This window comes from Vanellus vanellus (genome assembly GCF_965231255.1).
Source record: "Vanellus vanellus genome assembly, chromosome: 1".
NCBI lineage: Eukaryota > Metazoa > Chordata > Aves > Charadriiformes > Charadriidae > Vanellus > Vanellus vanellus.
The window spans coordinates 173,159,114-173,186,627 of NC_138905.1; the positions used below are offsets into that span (position 1 = coordinate 173,159,114).

Genomic DNA, 27,514 nt, shown 5'->3' on the forward strand with positions numbered 1-27,514 from the left:
CATGTGTTGCATATTACATGAGCTGTTCAGACTCCCAATGCTGATTTAACTTCGGGCTGCACAACTTCTTGACTACTGCAGACTGGGTTATACTACAGATGTTTTCTCAGGGCAAATAAGTTTTATCTGATGTTGTAGTTGTCCCGAGGACTAGAACTGTCCTATGGGCCACAACATCCCGTAGGCTACCAGTTGGATGGCTTTGTTCTAAATTAACCAAGGAGTGAGTGGTACTAATGAGCATACAAGAATAATGCTAAATTAAGTATCAACAAAATAATGTATTGTCCGTAAAATCCTTTTTCATGACCCTCTGGGCTAGATGAATGCAAAACATTTTTTGTGAGGTTATGCCTGAGCAGCTACTGCAAACTGTAACACCACTCCAAAATTCAGCTACCAGTAGAGCAAGATTTGCCTCCTGAGCGTGCATGTATAAAGAGAAAGACCTTTTTTTTTTTGTTTTACTTTTGTGAGATGTAATACTATCTGACTTCGCAACCTGTGCCTGATCATGTTTCCTTCCAAAAGCTGGCACAAACCTTTGAGCCAGACTGACATTTGATCCAACAAAATGGTACCTGTGGCAGTTGTACAACTGCACAGCCTGCTAAACAAAAATAGAGGGATTAATAATTTTAGGAACTGTGTTTGTGATTTTGTCAATGAGATGAAGCTACTGTACCACCATCATCAATTATGAGAATTTTCTGAATTACTTTAGGAAAGGTAGTAAAACCTATTAAAAAAACATACCAGAGAAAGCACCTCTACGCACACTGGAAAACCAGGGAGCAAGCAATGTGTGTTAATGATTCTGTCTCTAATGAGCTGCTGTAAGGTTTATTTAAAACCAAGGAGCCTAGGGGGAAAGAAAGAATATGAATTGGAAAGCACTTGCTGGTTGATAACGAAAGTCATATTGTTAAAGCTAGACAGGAATGGGGAGGGGAGCTTTCTCCTATCAGAAAATCTTTTGCGGGATTGTAACATTTCTGATCAAATTATTGTTAAGGAATTCTCTCAGGTCTAAACAAAAACTACTTCCATTTAAATCAGAGAAATAAACATCATCTGCATCATCCCCAGAGAGGCCAACAGCCTCCCAGTTTGAACAGTACATGGGAAAGTAAATTACAAATACCCATTCACCTCACTTAACTTGAACCATTATCGGGAACAGTTATCTATCACATCCCAACTCATTATACCAGAAGCCAAACTACAGTCTGCTCTGAGACTGCGTGACAGGGTTTATCAACAGAGCACTCTCACATAGTTTTTCCTTTTGCTTTTTGGATTCAGAACATGGCGCTCTTAGCAGACTCCTTTAAAACTGCGTTTATTAGAGGAAATCATGCATTTTGGTCCTTTATCTGGGTTAATTTCAGAGAAATTTTATTCCGCCCTACTTCAGGATTCCTCATTAGCCTGCCTCCTCCAAATTAAACAGAAGCTCATACCATGAGGTTTTGCTTTAGGTTATACAATCTACCAGCCTCAAGCTGAGTGGAGACTGCACTTTTCTTCATTTTACTATTCTTTGTCTGACTGCTTAACTTCAAAACAGGTCTTCCACCCACGTCCTCTTCCCTCGGCTTCCTCTTCTTAACTGACGCACTTCTTCCCTTCAGTCTTTCTAGGTCCTAACTCATCTCCTGAGCAGATGGCAATGGGGAAGCTGCCAGGGCAATGCTCAGGCTCACTCAATACTGGCTACTGGAGCAGCATTTTAAAGAATCCCAGCAGTGTATGGTTGCCTATTGAAAATATTTTACTTGGTATAAATGACTACATATTCTATTAAGTGTGAAATCACATTTGTAGTAGATGCCTGATCATTTGGTTTTATTTATTCAGCAATAGTCTTTGGGGAGGGGGGGGGGTATTTTTGTGTGTTTTGTGTATATAAGTTTAAAAGCCTTGTCCCACCGTGGAACAGGAAAAACATTTCCCATCCTGCTGCAGTTACTTGTCAGAAGCTGTCTAAGGAAATATGCTAACAGAAACACAGAGAGGGAGAGAAAAGTGCATGGAGAGTGCTGAAGTTTGTTAGGCCCTCCCAGATTTAGAGAGAGATAAGCCTCAGGGGAAAGCTAGATATGCATACATTTCTTTAATTGGTTTCAAATCTGTTTTCTTTGAAGTGTCTCTGTACTAAATAAAGATTCTGTTTTAAGAAGTTTGTTTGGTCATGGCATCAACCACTGTCATTGATTTTGGAGAGAAGGGAATGCATGGCCTAGGAAGAAGTCAAACCTTCAAAATTAATCATAGCATTCTGGGACTGTAGCCAAGGATGTTGCATGAAGGTGAGAGTGTCACCTGATTTGTCCAAGAATTATGTGATTTGTACTGTATGTGCACGTTGATATTTCAACCTCGGCCAACCTTGAGGCTGGCTTCAGCTAGTCTACATAAGATGTACCTTCCCCACCTGCATTACACGGAAATCTTTATGTTATACCAAAGTAGTCCCAACCACAACTTTTCTTCCTGCAGCGAAGCTTTTAAAAAATCTGACCTCTGACAATCTGGGTCTCCTTCCAGGTATGTCCTTCTCTGAAGGAAGCAAAGAGGGGAAGTGGATAAAGAAGGGGCAGAAGACAGGAACAATGAACTGCTCGTTGTAGCAAGCGCAAAGGGTACCGAGTCAGTATGGAGCCAAGGTCTGCACTCAGCTACATGACCGTCTCTGCCACTTCTGCTCCATTCCTCAGAGGAAGCTTTGCACTTCTTCCTGAAGAGATACCCAACCCACAATGGTTCAGTGATTCAACCAAAGGTTTTGCACTGTTTCTTAGCTAAAGCTAGAAAAAAAAACATAGTGGAAGGAAGGAAGGAAAGAACCTCACTCTACAAGTCTTTCTTGTTCATTTTCACCAACTCTTCCACTGCAAACAAAAGCATATCCAGATAAGAGAAATACTAAATAAAATAATAGCATGTTGCCATTATTTTTAATTCAGCATCACCAAGAAGTATTGCATAACAAAATTAATTGTAAAATACTTCTTCTCTTCTGTTTGACAGTTAAAAGTAGATAAATATAATTTCAGAAATGAGAGACTTTAAAAGTCAGGATAGTTAAAAGACATAAATTATATGGGATAAATCACGGCTCATGAAACCAGTGAAAATGGTCATTTGCTAAAGGAAAATATTACCATTTATTAGCATTTGTTAAAGGAGAAGCAAAGAAAAAGGCCTTACTTAATAGTCATGAAAAGATATAAATAAATAGGTTAGCTATATTAATAACCTAAGAGCCTCCAAAACACCTAGAATGAAGAGCGGAAGTCACAGAATAGCAACGCTCAGCCTAGATGTGGTTCTCATGCAAAAAAAAAAAAAAAAAAGGAAATAAGAATAATAACATGCTGTTGTTTTGTTCACTATGAATGACGCCCTAAATCTGTCTTTTCCCCTTTTGGCCATAGATCATGTTACAAGAACCAGTAAATTCAGGCTAGACATAAGTATAAATGTAGAATCACGCAGCCTGCTTCTTTCTCAACACCTTGTCTCTGGAAAACAGAATGAGGCAAAGAAAATGATTTTAAGAAGCTTATTTTGCTGACACCACACCTATATATATATATATATATATAAAAAAAAACAGTGCCATTAAATGTATGATTTTTTCATTTAATGCTGAAATAGTATGCGTGCCTTGGTGTGCTCGTCCACCTCCGAGAGGAAGTCCCGGCGCTTCGCTGCTGCCTCGGAACCAGCAGAGGGAGCATAGAGCATTGGTTTTTGTGGGCTTCAAACCTGAAAGTGGAGGTTTGTCCCTTTCTGCTCCAATTTTACCCCCAATAAAAGGCTTTTAAAACTTTACGAATGCACCTTCACTGCTAAAAGCACCTTTCCGTGCGTCGTGAAGACAGACGTAAGATAGCCTAGGTGTCAGCTTGCTGGACTGTAAGTAACTTTCAGCGCCTGCCGCACCAAGGCTGACACAGGTAGGGAATTTCACTGAGATGAGACGCAAGATATCCCAGGGCACAGTGTGGCTAGGCTGCATCCCGAAAACGTACCTTCAAATCAGCCTCGCTTAATGGCACGACACGTGGTTCTGCACGGCAGCCACTGCAGAAAAAGGAGAGGCTGTTTCCCAAAGGGCATGTTTGTACACGTACGCGTGCCCGACACACCTGTGCCCAACCGACTACCAAAGGGGTGTGACCCGGGTGTTGTGCGAATTAATTAGCTAATGAGCCTGATCTTCCTGTCATTACTCAGGTAACACTTCCATGTGTCTGAGGCCCAATAGCTGCAAAATTCTTGAGGGTGAAACGGGTGATATTTGCGCTGCGTGCGCAGCTGACAACAGCAGGGACTGTTTGCCGCCCGACTCCGGCTCTTCCACGCACTAGAAAATCCATACAAAGGACTCCAGAAAACTTAAAGACAGAGTCAATTAAGACCTTTTCTTTTCCTCGCGATTCTCATTATCGGATTGTCACAGAATTGGATCCTACTCTACCATGCCTTCAAAGGGACTCTTGTTTAAGGAAACAGCAGCGTTCGACATCTTACAGGTTTTACTCCCAAGTAAAAAGCTCATTGCAAAATCTAGCAGACAGACACATCCCTCGGCTCCCTGACTCTCCCTAAAAGAGTCTGGAACCGTAAAGCTTCCGGGATCAGATTTTCATAAGCTGAGGCCTAAGGTTGTAGAGGATCTTCTCATGCACAGTTACTGCAATTGCATATGTATATCTGGCTTTTGTAGACACAAATGGAGCCTGTCTGCTACTGCACGGCTCAAAGGAATCTGAACAGCTATACAAAACTACGCACAGGCCTCAGTTTTTATTTTATGATGCGAATAAAGTAAAGGGGGAAGAAGGAGGTGATAGGAAAAAGATGAAATTCAGATCTCATCAAAGTCAGGGGCAGTTTTCCTATAGACTTCAAAAGTTTCAGAACTTTGTCTGTTACGTTTATGTGCTACTGAACCCAGAGATATGTTCAGAAACAGGTTTCACCCTCAATTCATTTGGCAGCCCAGCTTCTTCCTGGTTGAATGGTGGAAGCACTGACAAGAATCTCTAAAGAAAATTCTACCGTGATCCAAATCAGTAGTCCCCATTATTTTTTATTTTTTTTTTCCAGCTGTCTGGGCAGCACAGCTCCTTCTAAGAGCCAGTATCCCAGCCCCTACCACACTCACGTAGCCCTAGGTAGAGTGTTTGTGGAGGTCCATTGGGCTGGCATGCAAAGCAGCGCAACGTTTCCCAGAAACCATGAATATATTATGCAGTTCATTCCCAAGCCGCCCCTGCAGAAGAGGACTGCTGAGAGTAGGCTACAGGCCGGATCACTTGAGCTTGCAGGCTGTTTGGCCCATACCTTGCCGAATAGGTGTTTCTCCTCCAAGTTCTCACCGCTTACACAGAGCTGACTAATGACCATTAACCGTCCTTCAACAGCCTTTTACATCTTTCTTTTGGGAAGGAGGGAGTGGGGGGAAATGTGGGAAATGTTCCCTTCCTGTGGCCAAATTTAGCCTCGGTCTATGTAAGTGCAACACTGCTGACGCTGCCGGAGTTATGTATTGAGTAAAATCCTGGCCATACTAAACATGATGGCAAAATTCCCGGGGACTTTAATAGAGTCTAGATTTCACAACAAATGTTAAGGGAGCGTGACTGCAAGACTGAGGCAAAGGCAAAGTAAAAGCAAGAACGCTTTCCTCACTGCAATCCAAGGACAGGGCACGGCTCTCCAGGGCTTTGAGGCAAGAAATAAAAAGATAAATAAATAAATAAATAAATAGACAAATAAACAAATAAATAAATAAAATGGATCCTCCTGTTCAGGCAGTTACCAGTTCTTGGCCTTTTTTTCTCCCATCTTCTCACCTACACCCACCCGAACAGCTGCCTTTTCTTCACACTTGACTGTCCAGCTAAGCTTCTCTGTCAGCCTTGCTGTCACCCCTCTTTCAGCACATGATGTCAACCCTCCTGCCATCTTGCTGTCACTCTTTTCAGATGGCAGGATTCACAGCCTTAGCTCACCAACCTGTTTGTATATCGGAAGACAAATATTTGTCATACTTGCTTCTTGTCACCCATTAAAAATGAGCTTAGCTAAGAAGGAAAAGCCTGTCAGGAAAATGCTGACACTGGATTTATCTGCCAATGGTGTTCCAAAACACTGTTTTCTTCTTCTGCCTCTCCAAAAAGCTGAGAAGAATCGAGAAGTGAAGGATTCAGCTCTGCTGGGGAATAAGCATATATATGCTATAATGGCTTTTCAAGTGCTTTGCTACATGTAGGTCAATGAACAGCAGAGGGTTTTGTCATTATTATTGTTATTGTGGAGTTTTGTGGTCTTTTTCCCCACTGATCTAATGGTGTCCAGGCAGACACTTTGCACCGCTGGGCAAAGGCAAGAGCAAACTTGCTAACTGTGCATTTTTATACCATTCCCCAGCACAAAAGACACACCTGAAAGCACTCAAGTTGGCAGGTTCTAAAATGCTACTCGATTTAACAGCAAAATATTGCCATACGCACCGTGTGAACAGACCTCAGAATAGTATGAGTTGGTATAAAGTGACAGATAAGCACGTGTAATTCTTGATCACAGCAAAGAAGAGTAAGCGAAACAGATCCACACAGTGAACTCTTCCCATCGTGGATTCCCGATGTATGAAACCTTTGCAGGATATGGATAACCCCTGGCTTCCACGTGGAGCTGGAACCTCAGAGGACGGAAGTTAGCAATGGTAAAGCACCCCAGCTGAGTATCTCCTCCTCAATATAATAAGCTGTTTATTTATCCTGCTGCAAAAATGTTCTAGGAAGTTGCCAAACAGGAAGGAGATCCTTGCCTGAAGTAATTTGCAATCTAAAGACTGGATCCTACCAGAGCATCTGGTCTGAGGTTTTGAACAGCTTTTACTCCCATAAGATTTCCAAAGGTATTCAGGAAGGCCATGTCTTACAGCGTGCTGTAAGGTTTGGTTAAAATTGCCCGTAAACTTGTCTCAGGCACTTTCCAAGCCCGTGTTACCCTCGTCTTTAAAATACGGCAGAAATGTGCTATGGATAGGTGAACTGGAACTAGACGCACAGGAAGATGAAATTTTATTAACAGCTGTATAAATGTATTGCAAATGAGAGAAATAACAATATTTCAAAAATGAAAAAAAAAAAAAAATATGCAAATCTTCCTTCTCGTGGCCTGACCCATGAGGGCAGAGCTGCCAGAATGGATGGGTTAGTGCAACAGAGTAAACTGCGCTGCGTCTATAGATGACAGACTTAAACCTGCTGCCACACACACCCTTTCTCATGACAATTTATTTCACCCTGGCCACCCCTAAGCTATCAGTGATGTTCTTTATGTCTTGTTAATAGGTTGCGTGGTAAAGAAATAAGAACATATACCCTGTGTTATGTAAGGAGAATTAAATGCTGCTGGAGATTAGCTAGCTCTTTTCTTTTTTTAGCTTGATCTTCACAGAGCCCAAACCTCCAGAAAATTTTTGTTTTCTCCTTAATTCAGTATCAGGTTTTACTGTCAGGTTTTTTTTAAGAGTTACATTTCTGGCTGGAATACAATGTTTCAGTCACAGCGCACAGACATTGCAGAATATTGCAAAGACTACTTGACCCCTGCCTTTTATTTCCTAAGCGTATCATCAGTGCCAAGCGCTGAATAAATTAGCCAAATTGGGCCTCGCTAAATGACAACGCTAAGTCTAACAGATCCGGATTTTAGTTAGTTAGCATACACTAACTACCTCATGTGATGGCAGGAAACGACAGCTCCGAGGCTGAAATCAGATCCAGGCAGGTGGGCTCCTAAAGGGGCTCGGTGCAAGCACAAATGTTGGCCCGTGTGGATCCAGCTGCGGCAACAGAGCCTAAGGTTGCAGAGGCCTTTGGAGAAAAGCCTGTAATTGTATTTAAAATGTAGTGCAACCTTCGTATCATTAGGCACGCACATCGTATATGATGTGTCATGTGTGATGATACATCAACACTGCCTCCGTCAGATAGATAAGGGCAATGAGTGCTGCATGTATAAAACACTACGTATGGCATAGACGTCCAGGCTTGCCGATGCCAAGACATTTCAGTAATTCTCAGGTGCGAGGGTTTTGTTCCTAAATAAACAGATCGACTAAGCCCAAGACATCTTTTTGAACTCCGGGATACGGAGTTCCTGGGAGAGAGGAGAACTGGGGCGAACGGCTTCTCTTTGCAAAGGACGCAGATTGCTCTCCTCGCTGTGTGGAAGACAAGGGACAAGTTATCCCAGCCATCAGAGCAGACGCAGAAACCAGTGGAAACAAGAAGATAAAACGTCAAAAGCCCAAAGACTGTCTAATAGAGAAAGAAGTGTTGTAACTGCTAAATCACCCCGACTGCTTTGCCAAACTTTGACATGCTTGATTTCCTGTGCTTAAATAATTTTTAGGCTTAAAAAAAAAAAAAAAAAAAAAAAAAAAGATGGGGCAGGGGCGGGAAGTGAGGAAAAATAACCAGCTGTTCCTTGTATAGTCCAGGAAACATGTTTGATTTATTGCTTTAAGGTTATTTTTGAAGGGGCTGCCTGCGGCAGCCAGAGTGCCGGAGAAGTCACTGAGGCCTGTCCACTTGAAGGGCTCAAACTGTTTCCTGAACAGCCCTTCTTCACTCGTCACCTCCGACAGCTCTTATTGACAACGTGTGACTGGGGCCCCGGAGTGTTTTAAAGCCCGCGGGGGGGCCGGGGGCGGACAATGGGGCTGTCAATTACCTTTTCCCCCGTGGTGAAAAGGGGGCCGCGGACAATGCCGCCCCGCCGGCGGGGGGTTGTGCCGCTCGGGGCCCGCCACCCCCGCCGGCATTCAACGCCGGGACGCGGCGGTGCCGGCCCCGTCCCCATCCCCATCCCCATCCCCATCCCCATCCCCATCCCCATCCCCATCCCCATCCCCATCCCCATCCCCGTCCGCGTCCCCGTCCCCGTCCCCATCCCCGTCCCCGTCCCCGTCCCCGTCCCCGTCCCCGGCGTCTCGACCGGGCGAAGGTGTAGGTGTCGCCATGGCGAGCTCCGAGGGGTGGCGGGGTGGAGGGGGGGATCCGCTCCCACTCCGCGCTCCGACGGGGCGGACGAGGGGCTGCCCCCCCCCCCCTCCATCCACCGGGAAAGGGGTTTGGGGGAGGTGGGGTGGGGGAACGCCCAGGCTGCTCTCTACCTATATTGTGCCTTTAAAAAACTTCCTGTATGCCTTGATCACTTGCTGGGAGGACTGTCCATCATACAGGCGCTTTGTCTGGCAGTCACTTCCATTTGAATTTGACTGACTGAGGAAGCCCGAGTTATTTGTAAAGAACAACAAGGCTTTTCATTCATAATTTCAGTAGGGGGACAGGGTGCTAATGACTGAGCTTGAATAACCAGGGAATGTGGTATTCAAGGCAGGAAGAAGCCCAACTGGCTGCCAAATGAGAGGAAGGGAGGGAAAGGGGGGGTGAGGGGTGGTGGTGGTGGGGGTGGTATAGGTGAAAGTGCCTGTGTGAAAAGGCAAACAATGAAATCGGGATCACACACATGTATACAAATACAAATCAGGTTCTCAAAAGGTGAGATAGGCGAAGACAGAGGCAGGAAGGAGAGCCGAGGAAATTCCTGTTTGTATTTCATTAACTTGCCGTCGGAATCGGCTTCTGCAATGCTAAAAACCGAGAAGGTCTCCGCAAAAGGAAGCGTTCTTCCCTCCTGCCACCCCCTCGCCCCAGAGAAAACGCTTTAGGTCTCCTATTCCTTTTTTACTACAGAAAAAAAAAAAAAAAAAAAAAAAAAAAAACACCACCAAAACCAAAACCCACCTACTTGGGTTTAAATGAAGATTTTGCCTTGGCTGCTTAAGCTTTAGCTTTGACGAAAGATGAAAGGACTGAAGTTAGCCCGAGCTGTGGCCCAGCGTGTACCATCCGTACATGTAATTTTACACACATTGCCTAAGTACCTAAGTACACATATCCTCTAACTCTGCGAAGACCATGTCTTCTCAAAAGTCAAACTTTACCTGACGCAAAATCTATTCAACCAAATAAAGGTTGTTACTTTTACCTTCTGTTGTCTGCAGTGGGATTTTGAGTAAGGCATTAACAGAAATTGCCCTAGCTACAACGGATTTTATAGAACCATGAATTGCGTCCCTGTGGAGAAAACCAACCTACAGAGCTCAGAAAGAAAATAAAAATTGAACAGTATGTAGTTTGGAAAACGTAATTGCTTTGACACAACTTAAGCCATCAGGAGTTGATATAATTTATGTCAATTTGAATTGTGTTGCAAGAAAGCAACAATAAGAAAACTTAAAATACGTTAAAGGGCTTAAATATTTAACCGCAAGAATGAAGGAAGTTTTCCAGTGGGCTTATTTTGCAAGCTCGTTCTGTCAGATGTGGTGGATTTATTGCGTATGTTTGTAATGCCATTTCCAGCACTTCCTTTAGCTTTCGTTAATTAGGACACCACCCTGGGAGCTGCTCTGGGCAGCTGGATCCCCTTCCCAACCTGGAGCACCCCAGACTTTCGCTTGGGCTCCAGAAGGCGTCAGGGCCCTGCTCAGGAGTAACAGCTCAGAGATACAGCTTCTCACTTAATTTCTGCCTTTGTCTCTGCGGGGCTTTTGAAAGCAATAGACCTGCTTAAAATACAGGAAAAGATGATTACAAAACCACAAATAAGATAGGAGTAACTGCACCAGATGCAGAGACGGAAGTTTAGAGGAACTCTTTAATCAAGTGGTGGGAGTGGATGCTCCTGCAGAGATAACCTTGTTTAGATAATCAAACATTTTGTCCTCTTCCCTCTCTAAGTAAGATAAGTATAATTATCTAACAGTTCCTACTCTCTTTTAAGGTGTTCCGATTCTATTAGACACAGATCCTGACATTTCAGTTATGCAGAAAGGCCCTGGAGCCCACAAGGGCTCCCTGGGAAGCAGCACGTACACGGCAGAGAGATTGGTCTGGGACCTGGGACCCCTAGTTCTTGCTTTTCAGATAAGTTACTTCTTCTCTCACCCCTGGGTTTTCTCACCTATACAATGGACAAAGTGACATGTCTTGAAAACTATTTTGAGATCTGTGGAGAAACCTGTGATAGAATATCCAGCATTTTAATTATTGTCACTGATGTTGCCATTATAATCAGGAGAACGAAGAGAGCGCTATGCAGATCTGACAGCAGGATCAGGGTGTTTCACAATTTTTTTTGATTGATGCAACAATACAAATAGTAATTTTTGTTGTGTTCTGATTGTCAGATAAATGATGGGGAAACACCAGGGTTTTTTTAATTTTACTTTTTGTGCAAAATTCATTCATCTCTAGGAAGCAATTCTGTTCTGCACACGTTAGGATGTTCTCGTGTGCCACTCAGATGGATACAAGCATTTCACAACTGAGGAAAATCTCAGCACATGGGAAGAAAGATGATACGATTTTTAACAATTGCTCAATCTGCTTGCTTTGGTTTGCAGCAAAACCCGTAAGTCTTACCTGTACGATATATCCCTTGGCTGTCTTGCAAGCTATATCCTACCAACTGCCAATCTCTTGGAGGTATCTGTTTGAACTCCAGCCCCCATTGAAGAAAGGTACCTTACGTTCTGGGACCAGAGTAGCCATCACAGCTCAGAGGTCCATGCAAGCTACCTCGCACTTCCGAGAAGAGCAGGCATCTGCTTACATCGCGTACGGTACCCAAGATATTCATTCACCTTTCCACTACATTGCAGTTTAGAGCTAGTTTGGGTATCTCTACATCAGTGGTTTTCTAACTGTGATCTGTGGATTCCTATGGACTACTTCTAAATGGGAGGTCTTACAATTTATAATTTTCTAAAAAAGTCTGCACTTCTGTTATGACTTTTTGTCTCCTAAAGCATAGAGAAACTCTACACACTGAAGAAGTTTGAAAGCTACAGCTGCAAACCACAGTAGAGATGTGTGTGATAAGTCTTTTTGTAAAACCTTCTTGTTCCCAAATTTCCCATAACTGCTAACATTGACCTCTTCCATTTCTTCTGAGTCACTTTAATCCCAGGTCAACACACAAGTGTCTGCATCCTGCTGCAAAATATTCTGGGAATTTCCAAACTAGCACTTACTTACTAACAGGCAATCCGTTAATTTTGCATAAAAATCTAGTATAGTCAAGCCCAGTGTTATCTAGCCTCTAATTGAAACGAGACAAGAGACTGCAGTGTTTCAAATACTGACAGACGTTGCTTGTCTGTGCTGTCATTCTCATGATTACTTCTACCAAAGTAGTCGAAGATGTTAGGAGGAAAATCCTAGGACAAACAAATACACCATAAAAAGCCTGCTATAATACCAGTTTAGCAAATAAACTGCACTTAGCCCTGTCCACGCCAAATTGTCCCACTTTTGAACATATGGTCTCAAGGTATTTAAGAAGAGAGAGCTAATTATAAAATGCATCGTATAAGCTGGAAAGGTTTATAAAGTTGAATTCCAAAAAACCAATGCTGATTTTATCAAGGACACAAATATAACCAAATAACATTGAATGGCACATCAAAGAGCATACTAGCTTTATTAGAACAATTTATATGCAAAAGCTCCGCATTATATCATAAGTACTAAACATATATATTCTTCAGTATAATTTCAGAAGGATCAGGAAAGGGATTTGTTTATTTTTTAAATTTACGCAAGTATATATGGTATTCAACAATAAAATATTCTCCCAGCAACTGTCCCTCCATATACTGGGGCAATCATCAGATGGGATAAAGTTACACAGGATCTGGCCGATATCACCTTTAAGAAAGGCGGTGATCATTAGCTAGATCTAAATAACAGTTGTTTAATCCCAGAAGATCTGGGCATCGCTAGAAGCAGGAGAGCAAACCCCAGCAGCTGCAGAGCATGTGTATTCCCAACCAGAGCGGCAGGTATTTATTCTACCGTTCGCATTTAACAGTGCTGCTCCTTGTCCCACCGGAGTGAGTTCCCAGTAGCCTTTGCTCATTTTCCCCTCTTAAGGAATTCTGGGATTTCCTTCGGGCAGCCTACAATGAAAAGCACAAAAGCAAAACTAATGGTACTGAGTCAGGGACCTAATTTTCTTCATAAAAACTGTCTAACTGCTTGCAGTACAATGAGTTTGACTTCTTTGTTTCTCTCTATGATTGAGCTGTGTCCTTGTCTGCCCTGAGAATCTCAATGAAATATCAGTAGGCAAAAAGCTTTGCAGCTAATCACTTTAAAAAAATCCTATAATTCTTTTATGTACATTACACCTTTCAGAGTTACAAACATGAAAGACAATTGATTAAAGGTTTCGGTTTCTAAGGAAATACCGGGCATTAGAAGCTGTGTGCAGCCAAACTTAGTCCTTTCAAGATGTGCAGAATCAATATCCTCGTATCACTGCATTAACTCATGAGATAATGCACAAAATGTTCTGAAAGTCAGCAAATTTACTGCACTTTCATTTCTTTGTGAGCAGTTCCTTATGAATGAACTTCCTTTTCTTTCACAAAAGGGGAAAATACTACTTGTTTTCAGGTCCTGGGTCTGAAAATCAAATCAAGTGAAATTTTGTGGGACGATTTCAGGATGACGCAGAAAACTTTCAACGATTTCTGATGGGTGTCTGCCATGTCACAGACCTCACTCTGCTCAACTTTTCACCTGAAGTCACTGGAATTGCTACTATTCTAATATACCGTGAACATACACACATCTATATGTATCTATAAATATATAAATGTGTGTGTGTACACACATATATACAACAGCTACATTCCTCTGCTGAGAATAAACTAAAGACCTTCATCTCCAAAACAAGGTCTGCCTGGGTTGAAAGAAAAAAAAAAAAAAAAGTGCAGTGGTGAGACCAAACCACTAGGGGAAACATAGTCACACGCATTAAGCCACTATCCATGACAAGAAATGTAAAATGTGAATGATAATATGTGATCCTGAGAAAGCTGGTTCCTAGGAATCATCAAATTAAAGGCCTGAGAATTCAGTTTTAAGGTTCCAACCCGAAAAAAAATAAAAAGTGCGCGTAGTTTTGCATATCTGTGCAGCAGTTATTGATTACCTGTGTGTGAGTTGAGTTTGTGCACAAATCTTTGCAGTTTTGGTGCTTCTCTTTCAGACTCAGCAGTACCAGGATGTTTTATGCTTGGGGGGGGGGGGTGGTGGTGGTGTTGGGGTTTTTTTTAAATTATTTTTGGTATAAGACATTGACACTTCACCACTTTGCACGCATGACTGGCTCTGTGAATAAAAATAGCTTCACTGTTTTCCTATCTGTCTTTGGGGCTACTTAAGTAGCGTATACACCTGTACTGGCATATAAATTGCCGATTGCACCACTGACCAACAGTTTTTAAAATGGTATTATGAACTTTGCAGTTGAAACACTATTTATATACTCAGTATAAACGCTGAGAAATAATGGAACAGACCGTTCCCATGTGTAAAGACTTGCACAAAGAGTTCTTCACCTATTTGTGACTTTGCTACGGGGGAAGGAAGTGATTTTTCTCTTTCCACGGTGAAGTGAAATTAAGATCGTGCTTCCTCTTTCCCAGGTATTTTAACCTATGCTCGTCCCTCACAGCTGCACCCCGTGGATTTCTTTTGCTGACACGGAGTCCGCAGCCTGCGCACTAGGGGACACCTCCGAGGATGCCCAGGTGGGTCCTCAGCACACCCACGGGCGCTTCCACGCCGCGGGCTCTCCCCTCCCGTGGGGGTAAGCCCGTGGGGGGATGGCCCGTGGGCTTCCTTCCCCCCTTTCCCCTGCCCGCCAAAGGCTCTGCCCGCCCCCGGGGCTGCCGCCTCGGTAGGGGCGCCGTACCCCCCGCCGCCTCCGCCGCCCCTCCCGCCCCGGCGCCGCGCTCCCTCTGGCGGGGAGAGCGGCCGCGCCGCCGCCTTCGTGCACCGGCCCCGAATGAAACCCGGCCCGGCGGGACTGCGGCTCCGACAGCGGGGCTGCCCCCGCCCCGACGGGCATTTTCCCCCCTCTGCGGGTCCTGGGGTGGTGGTAAAGGGGGTGGGGGGGGGCGACGAGCGATGGGGGGGGGGGACACCGGGGGCCCCGAGCACCATTCCAGCCACGGCGGCGGCAATTTTGTGCAGGGTAGGGGCTGGTGAAGCCCCCATGAAAGGAAAGAAGTTAGTTCCGCGTAACTCAGGCTAACCCGAGTTCGCAGGCTCAGAATATTATTGTGGAAGAATGGATATTTTGCGGATAAAATATGAAAACCCGAAGGCCGTCCGTGTCAGACACTGCCGTTTTTATTTCCATGAGATTTTTTGGCTTTTTTTTTTTTATTTATTATTATTGAGAATGACCACCCCCTTCAAAAAGCGGCGAGCAGCAGGTGTAGAAGAGGAAGCGCCTGCAAAACTGCCTCACGTAGTAAAAAGGGCTGGTGGGTTGTTTTGGGGTTGTTTTTTTTTTAATTTATTTTATTTTTTTTTTTTTGCGCTGGGGATTGTTCATGTAAATAAGGCACCGCACTGCTGCCTTACACACCGTGTATATTTTAAGCAGTGCCACACGTGATACGGGTATATTCGTGCTCGGTGCATGCCTACGTGGATACGCCGCTTCTGCGCGCTTAAAGGCACATGTAGGTGCGAGATGCTGGGGCGCAGCCCCAGTGGCCCCGGGGGTGATTTCAGCTCCCTACAAAAGGGACCGAGCTGTGGCCGTGTCAGGAAACGCCCAGAAGACAAACAGGCGCGTTTGTGGAGCTGCTTGCAGACCGTGTCCCCCACACGAATGGGAATTAATTAAAACAAAGGTTGTTGTTTTTTTTTCTATATATATATATTTTTTTTTCCCTTTCTTAAAACCCCCACCCCTCCCCACAGACCTCGCTGCTGCCCGGGACTCCGCAAACCCCACAGCGGCCCGTCCCCGCCGCTCCCGCTCCCCCCCCCGCCGCGCTCGGCCCGACCCGGCCCCGCCGCTCCGCGGGCCCCGCTCCGCGCTCCCGCCCGGCCACCGGCGCCCCCCCCCCCCATCCCGTGCCGCTTAATCGCGTTAATCCGCGGGACAATGCCCCAAGTAATCACCCTTCCTTCTCCCTGCGTGGCCGGGGACCGGCTGCTGAAAAGGAGGGGGGGGGGGGGGGGGGGGCAGAAAGTGTAACCTTTTATTCCACTCGGTTAAAAAAACACGGGGGGGGGGGGGGGGGAAGGGGGAAGCACCTGGAAATGGGTCTCCCGAATGCCCGCAGAGGCGGGGGAGAGCGTGGGGAGAAGCGGGGTCCCCTCGCAAACCTATCGCTGTCTGCCCCTGAATCAATACCCGAGCACAAAAGCAGCCCCCAGCGCCGTGTGACCGCGCACGGAGGAGCCCTCCCGGGAAAACGGGGCTGCGGCGGCGGGGGGGAACCGGGAGCCGGGCTCCCCACCGCCGCCCCGCGCAGGGGAGGGAAGGGACGGGAAGGGGAGGGGAGGGGAAGAGAGGAGAGGGAGGGCAGCGCCGGGGCCGGGGCCGGCGCGGCGGCGGCGGCGCTGCCCTTTTGAATGCCTCCCGCAGCTCGGAGTGCTGGCAGGGCGCTGGGAGCGCCAGTGAATGTAGCCCCGCAGAGCCAATGAGCTGGGACCGGATGCGATATATCCTCTGGGACAACAACTGCTCTGTTCCTCCTCAGATCCACATGACGCCATTTACTGCTGCTTTTGCAGAGAGATCACCCTACCTCCTCCGGAAAGAAAAAGAGAGAGAGAGGGAGCGAGCGAGCGAGCAGAAAAACGCCGAGCCCCTACAGCTCAGATCTCAAATCTTCCTCCTCCTCCTCCTCCACCTCCTCCAAACACACAACAACAACCACCACCACAAATCCGCTGCGCTCCCAAAACACCCCCCCACCACCACCCCGCACCCCCACCTCTCCCCCCACCCCCCGGCCCCCCCCTCCTCGATTGCAAACCACAGAGCTGCCTGCAACACACACACGCTCGCAGAGGGAGCGAGAAAGCCAGAGGGAGAGAGGGGAGAGAGCTTGCAGCGAGCAGAACGGCTACATTGCACAAGCTGCTTGCTTTTTTTTTTTTCCTTTTTTTTTTTTTTTTGAGGAGCTCAGTGGAAGAAAGCTTTGGGATTTTCTTTTAGATCCGCTTTTTATTTTGTTTTCTTTGGCTTTTCCCCTTCCTTTCGGTCATTTGCAACAACAGCAACCAGAACAACAACAACAGCAAAAAAAAAAAAAAAAAAGTGACTTGGTATTGGCGATTCGGCCTCCTGTTCATTGAGGGAAAAAAAAAAAAGGAAAGTGTGTGTGAGAGAGACTTGAGTGGTTTCTTTTTAGGAGCAAAGAAAACCCACCCCGATCCGGAGAGGTGTTTTTATTATTATTATTATAGTATATACGCGCATACACGTATTTATAATCGATCTGGGGAGAGGGACCTAACTTTGCTCTGGACTTTTTACACGGTGATCATTCTGACTCTAATTTGCAAGTTGGACTAAAGCAGAGTTTGGAAAAGAATTTTTTTTTGCTTTAGGGCTGGATTTATTTGCAAACCGCAGGAAGAAGAAAATACAAGAGTGAGAGGGATTTGGTGCAGCGCCGCGATCACGGTGAGAGCCTTTTCCTTCTTTGCAAAACAAGCTTTTCAGTAAACCTCTTCCCCCCCCTTCCCCATTCCCCCCCCCCCCCTCCTTTTGGTTGCTCCAAGAAAACTCGTGGAAATGTTTGAGGCCGATCCCTTTTCCATTCGTACAGGTTCTCCCTCTCCCCCCTTCCCCTCTCCTTCCTTTCCCAGAGAGGAGCCGGAGGTGGGATTTCGGAGCGATTTCTCTCCGGGGAGGCGGGGGGGTAGGGAGCGGGGGGGGAACCTCCGCTGGGGTTTGCGGGCTGCGCCGCCTTTGCGCCCCGCCGGGCTGCCCCGGGGGCGCGGAGCTGGGGGGGGGGAGGCGGAAGGCTGCGCGGGGGGGCGGAGGGGTGCGCGGGCGCGGAGACATGCCTGCGGGGGCTGCGAGCGGAGCTGGGGGGGGTGAGGGGGGAAAACGGGACAGAGGACGAAACTTCGGCGTGTTCTCCCTGCTGCGGGGAGCCGGGCACGGGCGGTCCCGCGCGTTCCTGCCTCGCCGGGCACGCGTGGGTTTCCGACAAGCCCCGGGGGGTGGTGGTGGGAGGGGGGGCTGTGAAGGGAGGGCGCTGCGGGGTTGGCGGTCGCCGGGGCTGTTTGTGCCCCCGTCTTGGGGGAGAGCGAGCAAACCCGCCTTTCAGTGCGTGATTTACGCCCGTCTGTAGTGGCGTCGGGAGATCCGTGCAATTCGGAAGTGAGTGCACGTCTGGTTATAAATATGAGTGCGTGAGTGTGTTCACATGTATATTTCTCGTGTGATGAAATTAATTCGATTCATAAGGCAAGGAAAGTTCTTCCCCAGGTTCTTCTATGCAGAGGGCATGTGTGGAGGGGAAGGAAACCCTTAATTTCTGCATTTACTGATTTTTTTTTTTTAATCCTTTGGTGGGTTTACTTTGTAACACCTCCCCCCCCCCAAAAAAAAAAAAAAAAGCTGGTGTTTTCAGCAAGCTATTTGTGTGTCAGTTTGCCCCACCCCGATGGTAAAGTCCCTTTTGCCCTAATCCATAGTCTGATCACACACTCGGCCCTTAATGGGGGTTTCAAAGCACTTTGAAAGCAGAGGAGGTGGTTGGTGTGTGTGTGTGTGTGTGTGTGTGTGCGGTGGGGATGGGGGTGGGGGTGCCTTGCACAGGCTCCGGACACAAAACAGAAATTCACGGGCAGAGAAGGACTTCTCCCCCTTGGGCTCGCCTTCTCCCAGCCAGCGAGGCACGGGTTGGGTGGGTTTTGGGTTGTTTTTTTTTTTTTTTTCTTCTCCACAGCACGCAAGAAACCCCTTTGCGTTTTAAACTTCCCCAAATGTGCCGAACGCGAAACCCGGCCCCCCTGCTCGCCCTTTTGCCAATCCCAGCGAGGAAAAGTTAGCAATCATGGCACTTGAGCTCCGCGAGAGTGGACTTTGGCTTTTGGAAGTGGGGAATCGCGTTATCACACACATGCACACAAAAAGGCGAATGCTGCTGCTCTGCTCTCGGTGGATGGGAAGGGGGAGAAGTGGCAGGTCCGAGGAGGGGGAGAAGTGCTTTCCCGTAAGAGGTTTTTAAGCCAATGTCTGTTTGCAAATAAACGTGCTGGCGGTTTGCATCTTGTCCCGTTTGCGGATCTATCGAGGGGAGAGAAAAAGGAGGGTCGTCCGGGCTGCTCGGACCGATGTCCCGCTGCAAAACGCCTTCTGGGTCCCTTCGGGCTGGGGCGGAGGAGGGGTGGGGTGGGGGCTGACTGAAGTTCAGGCAATTTGCAGAATATGCGTAAAATAAGAGGAGCTTTTCCAGCGGCCGGCTTTGTGGAGCTGAATGGGTGCTTTAGGGCAAGGCGAGTAGGGGGGTAATCTGCCTTTTGCCCAACTGTCCCGGAGGTGTTGTCTCAAACCGTCTGCAGGGCGCCTGGCGTTACCCGGGGAGGGGAGGGCTTCTTTAGCATCTCTCGGGGGAGGGCGCGGGGGGGGGGGGGGGGGACGACGACACACACGAGTTAAAAGGAAACATGGGTTTGACTTTCCCGATAAGGCGGCTGCAGCAGCCCCCTCCCACCTCCCAGCCCGGAGGATGTCTCCCGGTTATCTCCGGGTTGTCTGCACTTGCGGGGCTACCGGCGGCTCCGGCGGGGCGAGGGGCTGCCGCCTCCCACCTGCTGCGCGCCCCCGCCGCCCCGGGGGGATGGAGCCCGCGGAGGGGAAGGGGGCCGAGGGCGGAGGCTTCTCCTCCAGCTCCCACCTTGGCGTCTGAGGAAGGGGCTCCGCCACCGAGACCGGTGTCGTCTTCAGCGCCGTGCAGGTCAGGGTCAGGCTTTTTGCTTTTGGCGCTGGGTTGTCATTGCTGGAGAGGGAGGGCTGCGTGGTTCGGCGGATCTTCTCGGCTGAAGTCTGGACGTGGAGGGCAGATAGGGCTGCTAGTTCCTCTCAAGGATGGGGAAAGTATTTTATTTTCTGTTCTTTTTTATCTCCGGGTAGTTTCAGATGAGGAAACGTCCACTTAGGCTGTTGTTTGAAACTTTTTATATGGCAAAGGTTTTAATTTGAAGAAAACATAAGCAATCCTTCAAGATAAGTTTGCAAGACTTTTTTTTGGGGGGGGGGGAGGGACGAGACACCATGACATACACTCTTGTGTCCAAAACCAGGATTTGGCAATATTTGAAATAGGTGGTCGCTCTTAAAACTTAGATTTTTATTTTTTTAAAAAAGAAAAAAAAAAAAACACTTGAGGGAGGGAGCCAGGAGTTAAAAGGTTAAATGTGTTCCACTGCTGTTAGAATAAAGACAGTGTCTTGAGATATTCATTGTTAAGCTGTTTGGCAATATTTTATTATACTGCGGTATAGTATTATTGTTGGTAACTGATGTGTACAGAGTAACACTATGGTGCTCTTTCTAGGTATAATTGAAGACATTGTGTGGTCCTTGTAAGGAGCTTGGTTCCTGCTTGGGTTTTAATTGTAAAATATTGTTCTGGATTTTTGTATAGGTAATTGGATTTTGGAACCGCTTTAAGATATGATAAAGGCAAAACAAATATTAACTAATTCAGAGGGCAGTACTTGAAACTTGTGCATATCTGTACGTGGAAGTTAGTTATTTACAAGTTCTCATCTTCTGGGTCTTTTACTGAGTTTCCATTTAAATTCTTAAGTCTGCATTTCTACTTTGTAGTTAATGATCCTTTAAAGTAATATTCGCAATCAAGTGGACTTCTTGGATGGTGGCATTGTTTGATTCTATTATGCATGCCTCTGTCCCGCAAGCCACTCTTGGTAATACTTACATTTTGAAATGCAGTCTGTGGAATTTTTTACACATTTTAAAAAAATAAAACTGTGGTAGCATTGCTTTTGTAGTATTGAGCCTTAAAATAACAATCACAGTGGTGTACACAAGTATGACACACACTAAAATACTGGAGAGAGATATTTTTACTTGTGCTGTTGAAGTTTTTGGTAGCACTAACTCATTTAATGTCTAACCTCAAACATTTTATTGCTATTTAGTGTTTTTCTTGGGACCATTGGTATTAAACTAAAATTTCCTATTTACATCATGTAAAGTTTAATGTGTAAAGAGACTAGCCTACCAAAATATTATCCAGTTTTAAACAAAATTGGAGAATTATATGTCTGTCATCAGCAGGTCACATTACACTTGCTAAATACTTGCAGGCTTTTTTTTTTTTTTTTTTTTTTTTTTTTTTTAATATAGGTTTTTCAGTAGCCTGATGTGAAGAGAAGAGTCACTTCAAGTGGCTGAAATGTAATCACCTTAAAGGCCACGGTCTAACCAGAAGATGGCCTGGGAAGCCTTAGCTAGCAGGCGCAACACCTAGACTTTCTAGACCCACAGGTTAAGGTGCGTGGACCTAGAACGGAATCCCTTTAAGCTCTCCACAGGAGTGGGCAGGACAGGCCAAGGGAAGTGCATTCAGCTGACGGGCGCCCGCGCTCCGCCCCAGATGTGACTCCTCTTTTTTAATGGCTGATGCATTACTTGCTTGTGTGCGGTGCCGCGGGATCCTGCGGGCTTGAAAAGGCTGCTGGAGAGAGCATGAGATGTGTTGCAATAGTGAATCCTCTCTTTGTGTCTCCAGGATTTCAGATGTGTTCTAAGCCCACCGGGGTGAGCACGCTTCCGGGCACTGATGGAGACGAGAGCTCAGCACGGCAGCGGGTCGCAGGCCTTGCTACAGGCTCGGCGTGACAGTGGGAGACCGCACGGGGAGCCCGACCTGCGGGATGTCCTGACGCAGCAGGTTCACGTCTTGTCGCTGGACCAGATCAGAGCCATCCGAAACACGAATGAGTACACGGAGGGACCGACGGTGGCTCCGCGGCCAGGGGTCAAGTCCGCTCCTCGGCTAGCAACCCAACCCAAAAATGAGAGGCCCCATGGCTTGCCCGAGCATCGTCATTTTAGCCGGATTCAGCACACGCAAACGCACGCCTCTCCTCGGGCACCTCTGTCCCGATCCATCAGCACGGTCAGCACAGGTTCGCGGAGCAGTACAAGGACAAGTACGAGCAGTAATTCATCTGAACAAAGACTTCTAGGATCATCTTCGGGTCCAGTTGCCGACGGGATAGTCCGAATGCAGCCCAAGTCTGAGCTCAAGTCGGGTGAGCTGAAGCCGCTGAGCAAAGAAGACTTGGGAGCGCACAGCTACAGGTGCGAGGACTGTGGGAAGTGTAAGTGTAAGGAGTGCACGTATCCGAGGACCCTCCCATCCTGTTGGATCTGTGACAAGCAGTGTCTTTGTTCCGCCCAGAACGTGGTCGATTACGGGACTTGCGTGTGCTGCGTGAAGGGCCTCTTCTACCACTGCTCTAACGATGACGAGGACAACTGTGCTGACAACCCCTGCTCCTGCAGTCAGTCGCATTGCTGCACGAGGTGGTCCGCCATGGGCGTGGTGTCCCTCTTTCTGCCTTGCTTGTGGTGTTACCTACCAGCCAAGGGTTGCCTTAAGTTGTGCCAGGGCTGTTACGACCGGGTAAATCGGCCCGGGTGCCGCTGTAAACACTCCAACACCGTTTGCTGCAAAGTTCCCAGCGTCCCCCCCAGGAACTTTGAAAAGCCAACATAGCATCACTAGTCAGAAATACTAAAGTAACCAGGAGTATTTTAACGTGCATATGCAACCAACTTAAGCAGCTATGGTCTTGGCACTGTAGTAGAAGGGTTGGGGATACACGTTGCTGTTTGCAGTGAAATGCTTTTTTTTCTCCGTGTGTGCCATCTTAACTGATACGCTTGTTAGAATCCAGCTGGCGGGATACAGGAAAAAAAAAAAAAAAAAAACCAACAAAAAAAAAAAACGGGATGCAGTACATTGTGACCCACATATTGCATAAGCTAAAGCAACACAGACACTCCTAGGCAACTCTATTGTTTGTGAATAGTACTTGCAAAATTTGTAAATTAGCAAATGACTCCTTTTTTTTTTTTCATTGTTTTCTGCCAGAGATAATGTGCTATATTTTTGTATATACAATAATATTTTCAACTGTGAAAAATATGTGGTGTCATAAGACATGGCACAGTCACAAAATATTATACTAATATGTTGTACATTCGGAAGAATGTGAATCAATCAGTATGTTTTTAGATTGTATTTTGTCTTACGGAAACCTTCTATTACAAGACTCTGATTTCCCTTTGGACTTCATGTATATTGTACAGTTACAGTAAAATTCAGCCTTTATTTTCTAATTTTTTCAACATATTGTTTAGTGTAAAGAATATTTATTTGAAGTTTTATTATTTTATAAAAAGAAATATTTATTTTAAGAGGCATCTTACAAATGTCACCCCTTTTTATGAGGACGTCATAGTTGCTGCAAATAAGGGGTGAACGATGCATATGTTCACTATAAAATAGAAAATATATTAACGTTTGAAATTAAACTGGGCTACTTGTCATTTTTTCCCCCCATCTATTGTTCTGAGTTGGGAAAACCGGTACTTCTAATTGCAAACTTCACAGTGATATAGTCACAGTGAGTCTAATATGAAAAGGAAAATAGAATTTGTCAGTGGTTTTTTTTGTTGTTGTTGTTGTTTACAACACCTGAAAATAATGCAGGATTTTTGCTTCCTTCCTTTGTGCAAATGTCCCATATACTATTCCTACAACAGAAAAGGAAAATGAACGTAGGAAAATGCATTAATTCATTCCAGACTGGGACTAATAGGCACTGAAAGCTTGACCTATTCTATAAGTGATGAGCTTTTGTGCTTCAAATAGGAAATAAGTAATCATTCACAAAAAATGTTAGGCTTGCACGGCTTTACTCGGAGAGGGAGAGAGGGGAAAAAAAAAAAAGAAAATTAATACGATCAGTGCAAAAAGCTTGCAGGATTATTTGTTAAAAGTAGAAGACTATGCCACAGGGAATGATAGATCTGACTGCAGTCCAGCCTTATGTCAAACATTTGCCTCACTTGTAAGAAGAAAGTTGCTTGATTTGTCACTTGTGGCAGTTACCTTCCACTGAGGTCAAAATCCTTTCACTGCCAAGTTTCCCACCGGAAGCCTAGAGAATGATTTACCTTTCTTTATTAACAAACTATCATTTCCTGTTCTGAGCATGTCTCTCCAAGTTTAGAGGTCTTAATGTTGGATTTTATTTATACGTTTCTTAAGCTGGCATTTAAGAAATAGTTGTAAGCATTTTTAAGCCAACACTTAGAAAAATCTCACAGCCCTTTCTGAACCTTTTCCAACAAAAACAAGTTATAACTAATAAATTAAGAACTCAGTAAAAGTTGAAAAACAGAGCATTGAGTAAACGTTGCATCTTTTTGCCCCTTAATTTTCATCTGTGATCTGGTGTCTGGGCTATTTTACATAGGTCTGTAGTACGCAGAAGTCTTACACCGTGTGTTTGTATGCATTGGTTATCAATCATCAAGTGAAATTAAAAAGTGCGAGTCCTGACTAGTTTGCAAAACAAAAATAGCTGATACACAGGCCTTGTTCTGATTTTTGCTTTGAGGTTTTTTGTTTTCTTTACATCTCTGGTGAAAAACATAGGCTGGTTTTCTTTCTTCTGCACCAGCTGGCTGGATACTTTGGTATACAAAGACGAGCAGTATATATTTAGCCTTCTGAGTGGAATTTGCCAGGAAGAAGGTGACTTATGTTACAATGAGTAATTTGTCCATATTTAAAGCGCATCAGTATATTGTGACCGAGTGTTGGGACGTATATGTGAGATTGTACCTGGCTGCTGACAAACAGAGTTTTTTACAATTTATTTTTTTTTTTTAAGAAATGTTCTTGAAGGGATTGGTAACCATCATGGGTTTCCATTCACTGAATCTAATTCTTGAATTAGATTAGGTGTCTATGCTTAAACTGTCCCGCGTTAGTCATGCTGATTGAAAACTAACATGGGAATAATCAAATAGTCATTTATTGGGGGAATCTTTAACCTTTAGGCTGTATTTTGGAAACCCCCAGCCCCACTGATTTCAGTAGACGGTAAACACAGTCTTTTCACGGTGTTCATGAACTTGACAATACTGAAGGTGAGGCCTGTCTTTTACAGTGATTTGTGTTTCAGTCAAGGGAAGGTATCTCTTAAGGGAAGCTGAAGGTGAAACTGGAAAAATGCAGTATGGCTGAGCAGTGTGGCAGTCAAGGCGGGGACAACTCTTTAAGTCCTACTAGATAAAGTTCAATACTAAAATTGTGGCTTTGGTTTGTTTTGCACTATAGCAGATGCTTTGACTGCTTAGATAGGTTCTAAGGGACAAGGAAACCCATCTTCTTGTTGATGGTGAAATTTGAAGCTGGTCTCAACGTTGAACGCTGGTAGTCACCTTCCACTTGGTTCTTAACGAGGTTAAATAGAGGATCCCCACCTCAGCCTCCCCCCTCCCCCCCAGGTAAGCCCCACTACCAGTGATTTGGGTTGCATGTATGACACTTGGGAACGAGGACGTAGGGGAGGATGGCATTAGTCACTGCCTGTTGGGCTAACTACGATGCTGGGGTCTAGGCTTTGGTTGGTATGAATTAGCGCGTGTGTGCAGTGGACTCTTAAAAGTTGGCTTGTGTATGTTAGTTAACATCCTAGTGTTACACTTAATTAGATAAGGTTTGCTATTCTAAATAAAACCAAAATCTTGCCTCAAACAGATTAGATTGTTTTAGTAAGAATTAAGAGGGCTTTTCAAGTGGATTGAGATAATGTTATTAAAGCATTCCTGCTTTGTCCTTTGAGATAGGGAAGTGGAGGTCCAAGAAAGGAAAATTTTCCATACACAGGTTTTAAGGATAACTGTGAAAGTCATGCCAGATATACACCATAAAGGACTTTGATTTTAGATAGCTATTAAGCCATGAGAGAGGGGGAAACCCTTATTATCGCTCCATTTGTTGTGTTGTTGCTTTAGTGTTTTGATCTGTTAATCTCCTATAAATTCTGGTGTCACTGTAAGGTTTGCTTAAAGTTAGAGACCCGCAGGATTGGATTGACAGTCGACTATAGTAACAATGGAAACAAATCACTTTTTTTTTTCCAATTATTTTTCTATATGATGTGAGCTACAAATAAATACATCAAATTTGCTTGTACAGTAACTTAGAACTGTCTCTATTAATATCCTCAAGCAAATTTTTTATTTTGCTCTTTAATGGTTTGAGGCTTGATTATAATTTCTTTTTTGAGATAGTGATCATAGCAGTAAAAAAAAAAGAAAGAAAAAGGAACTTGGATTCAAATGGAGAATAAAAAGTTATAGTACTTCAGATGGAAATAAAATGTTTTCTTAAAGGATTTGGATCATATTCAGGTGAGTATTTACATATTCAAGCGAGTTACCAAATCAGTCTTCAAAACCCAAAATTCTTCAAATGAGGAAGTGTAGTAGTTAAGCAGTCGTGATGATTAACACAATAGCTTTTTTACACTTTCCTACAAAACTTGTGTGAGCTGGAAGTGACTTGACAGTAGCAAAGTACCGATCACTTCACTTATGCACCATGCAGAACTTGCCTTTTTTTTTTTTTTTTTTTTTTTTTTTAATGCACAGCATTACCTGTATGAGCTTTTTCACTTTTGGCAAAGTATTAAATAATTCATTTTTGTGATGAGTGAAATCTTAAGTCTTATTCTTAAATGGCAGGGAGAGAATAGAGTGCATTTCTGTACTGCAGTAGAACATTCAATTATTTTTAGGAATTAACTGTTGGAGAAGACGGATTTGAACAGTCTGTCTCGTCTCAGATGTTCCTAGATGGGTGCAGGTACAGAGAGTAATAATGATTTCATTTGCTGAGACTAATTTCTCAATCAGTCACTGGAGCAGAGACTCAGAAAGAAATTGGCTGAATATGAGAGCATGTTTGATTGAGTAATGTCTGTATGAATAGTATTGGATAGATTTCTCACTGAAAATGTCAGCAATGTATTGGCTCATCTTAAATAAAACCAGTTGCAGGTTGGGGTTGCAGGTAGACTGCAGTGTGGCAAAGCACACCAAATCTTTACCAATGAAATGACTCAGTTTTGTTCCTGATTTTAAACTGGAAATTTAGAAATAAAAATTGATGTCTCGTTGAAATCGGGACAGTTTGACATGGAAACTGTGCATATATATGGTACTTTTTCATTCAAAAACACAGTTTATTTTTCAATCTGAGGAGACCTCCCCTATGTGTTAGTCTTACTTATTTCTCTTCATATTTCTTCTTTCTGGTCCCTATCCCTCCCCTTGATCTTTCCTAGCCATAATACATAGAGGTTTACTGCCACTTACTAGGACAAAAGGTGAAAGAGGAGGATGAAGCATGCTTTTCTCATTAGTATTCTCTGTCTCCGAAAGTTTAAGACAAGGTGGAAAAAATGATTACCTTGCTGTACTTATCCTGCATTTTGGAGAGATATAAAGTGTTTTTCCA

The 27,514-nt window shown here is 44.9% G+C and overlaps 1 protein-coding gene across 2 annotated transcripts; it reads left to right on the forward strand.

The window, feature by feature from the left end:
* Positions 1-17,056: 17,056 nt before the first annotated feature.
* Positions 17,057-23,511, forward strand: SPRY2 (sprouty RTK signaling antagonist 2). 2 transcript variants are annotated; one of them, XM_082498256.1, is made up of 3 exons: positions 17,057-17,363; positions 17,532-17,607; positions 21,698-23,511. In XM_082498256.1, exon 3 carries the CDS (start codon positions 21,749-21,751, stop codon positions 22,688-22,690), a length of 942 nt encoding a protein of 313 aa, XP_082354382.1. In that variant the 5' UTR covers positions 17,057-17,363; positions 17,532-17,607; positions 21,698-21,748; the 3' UTR covers positions 22,691-23,511. The 2 variants fall into 2 exon arrangements, with proteins under 2 accessions (XP_082354382.1, XP_082354383.1); XM_082498257.1 differs by lacking the exons at positions 17,057-17,363; positions 17,532-17,607 and adding an exon at positions 21,354-21,459.
* Positions 23,512-27,514: the final 4,003 nt, after the last annotated feature.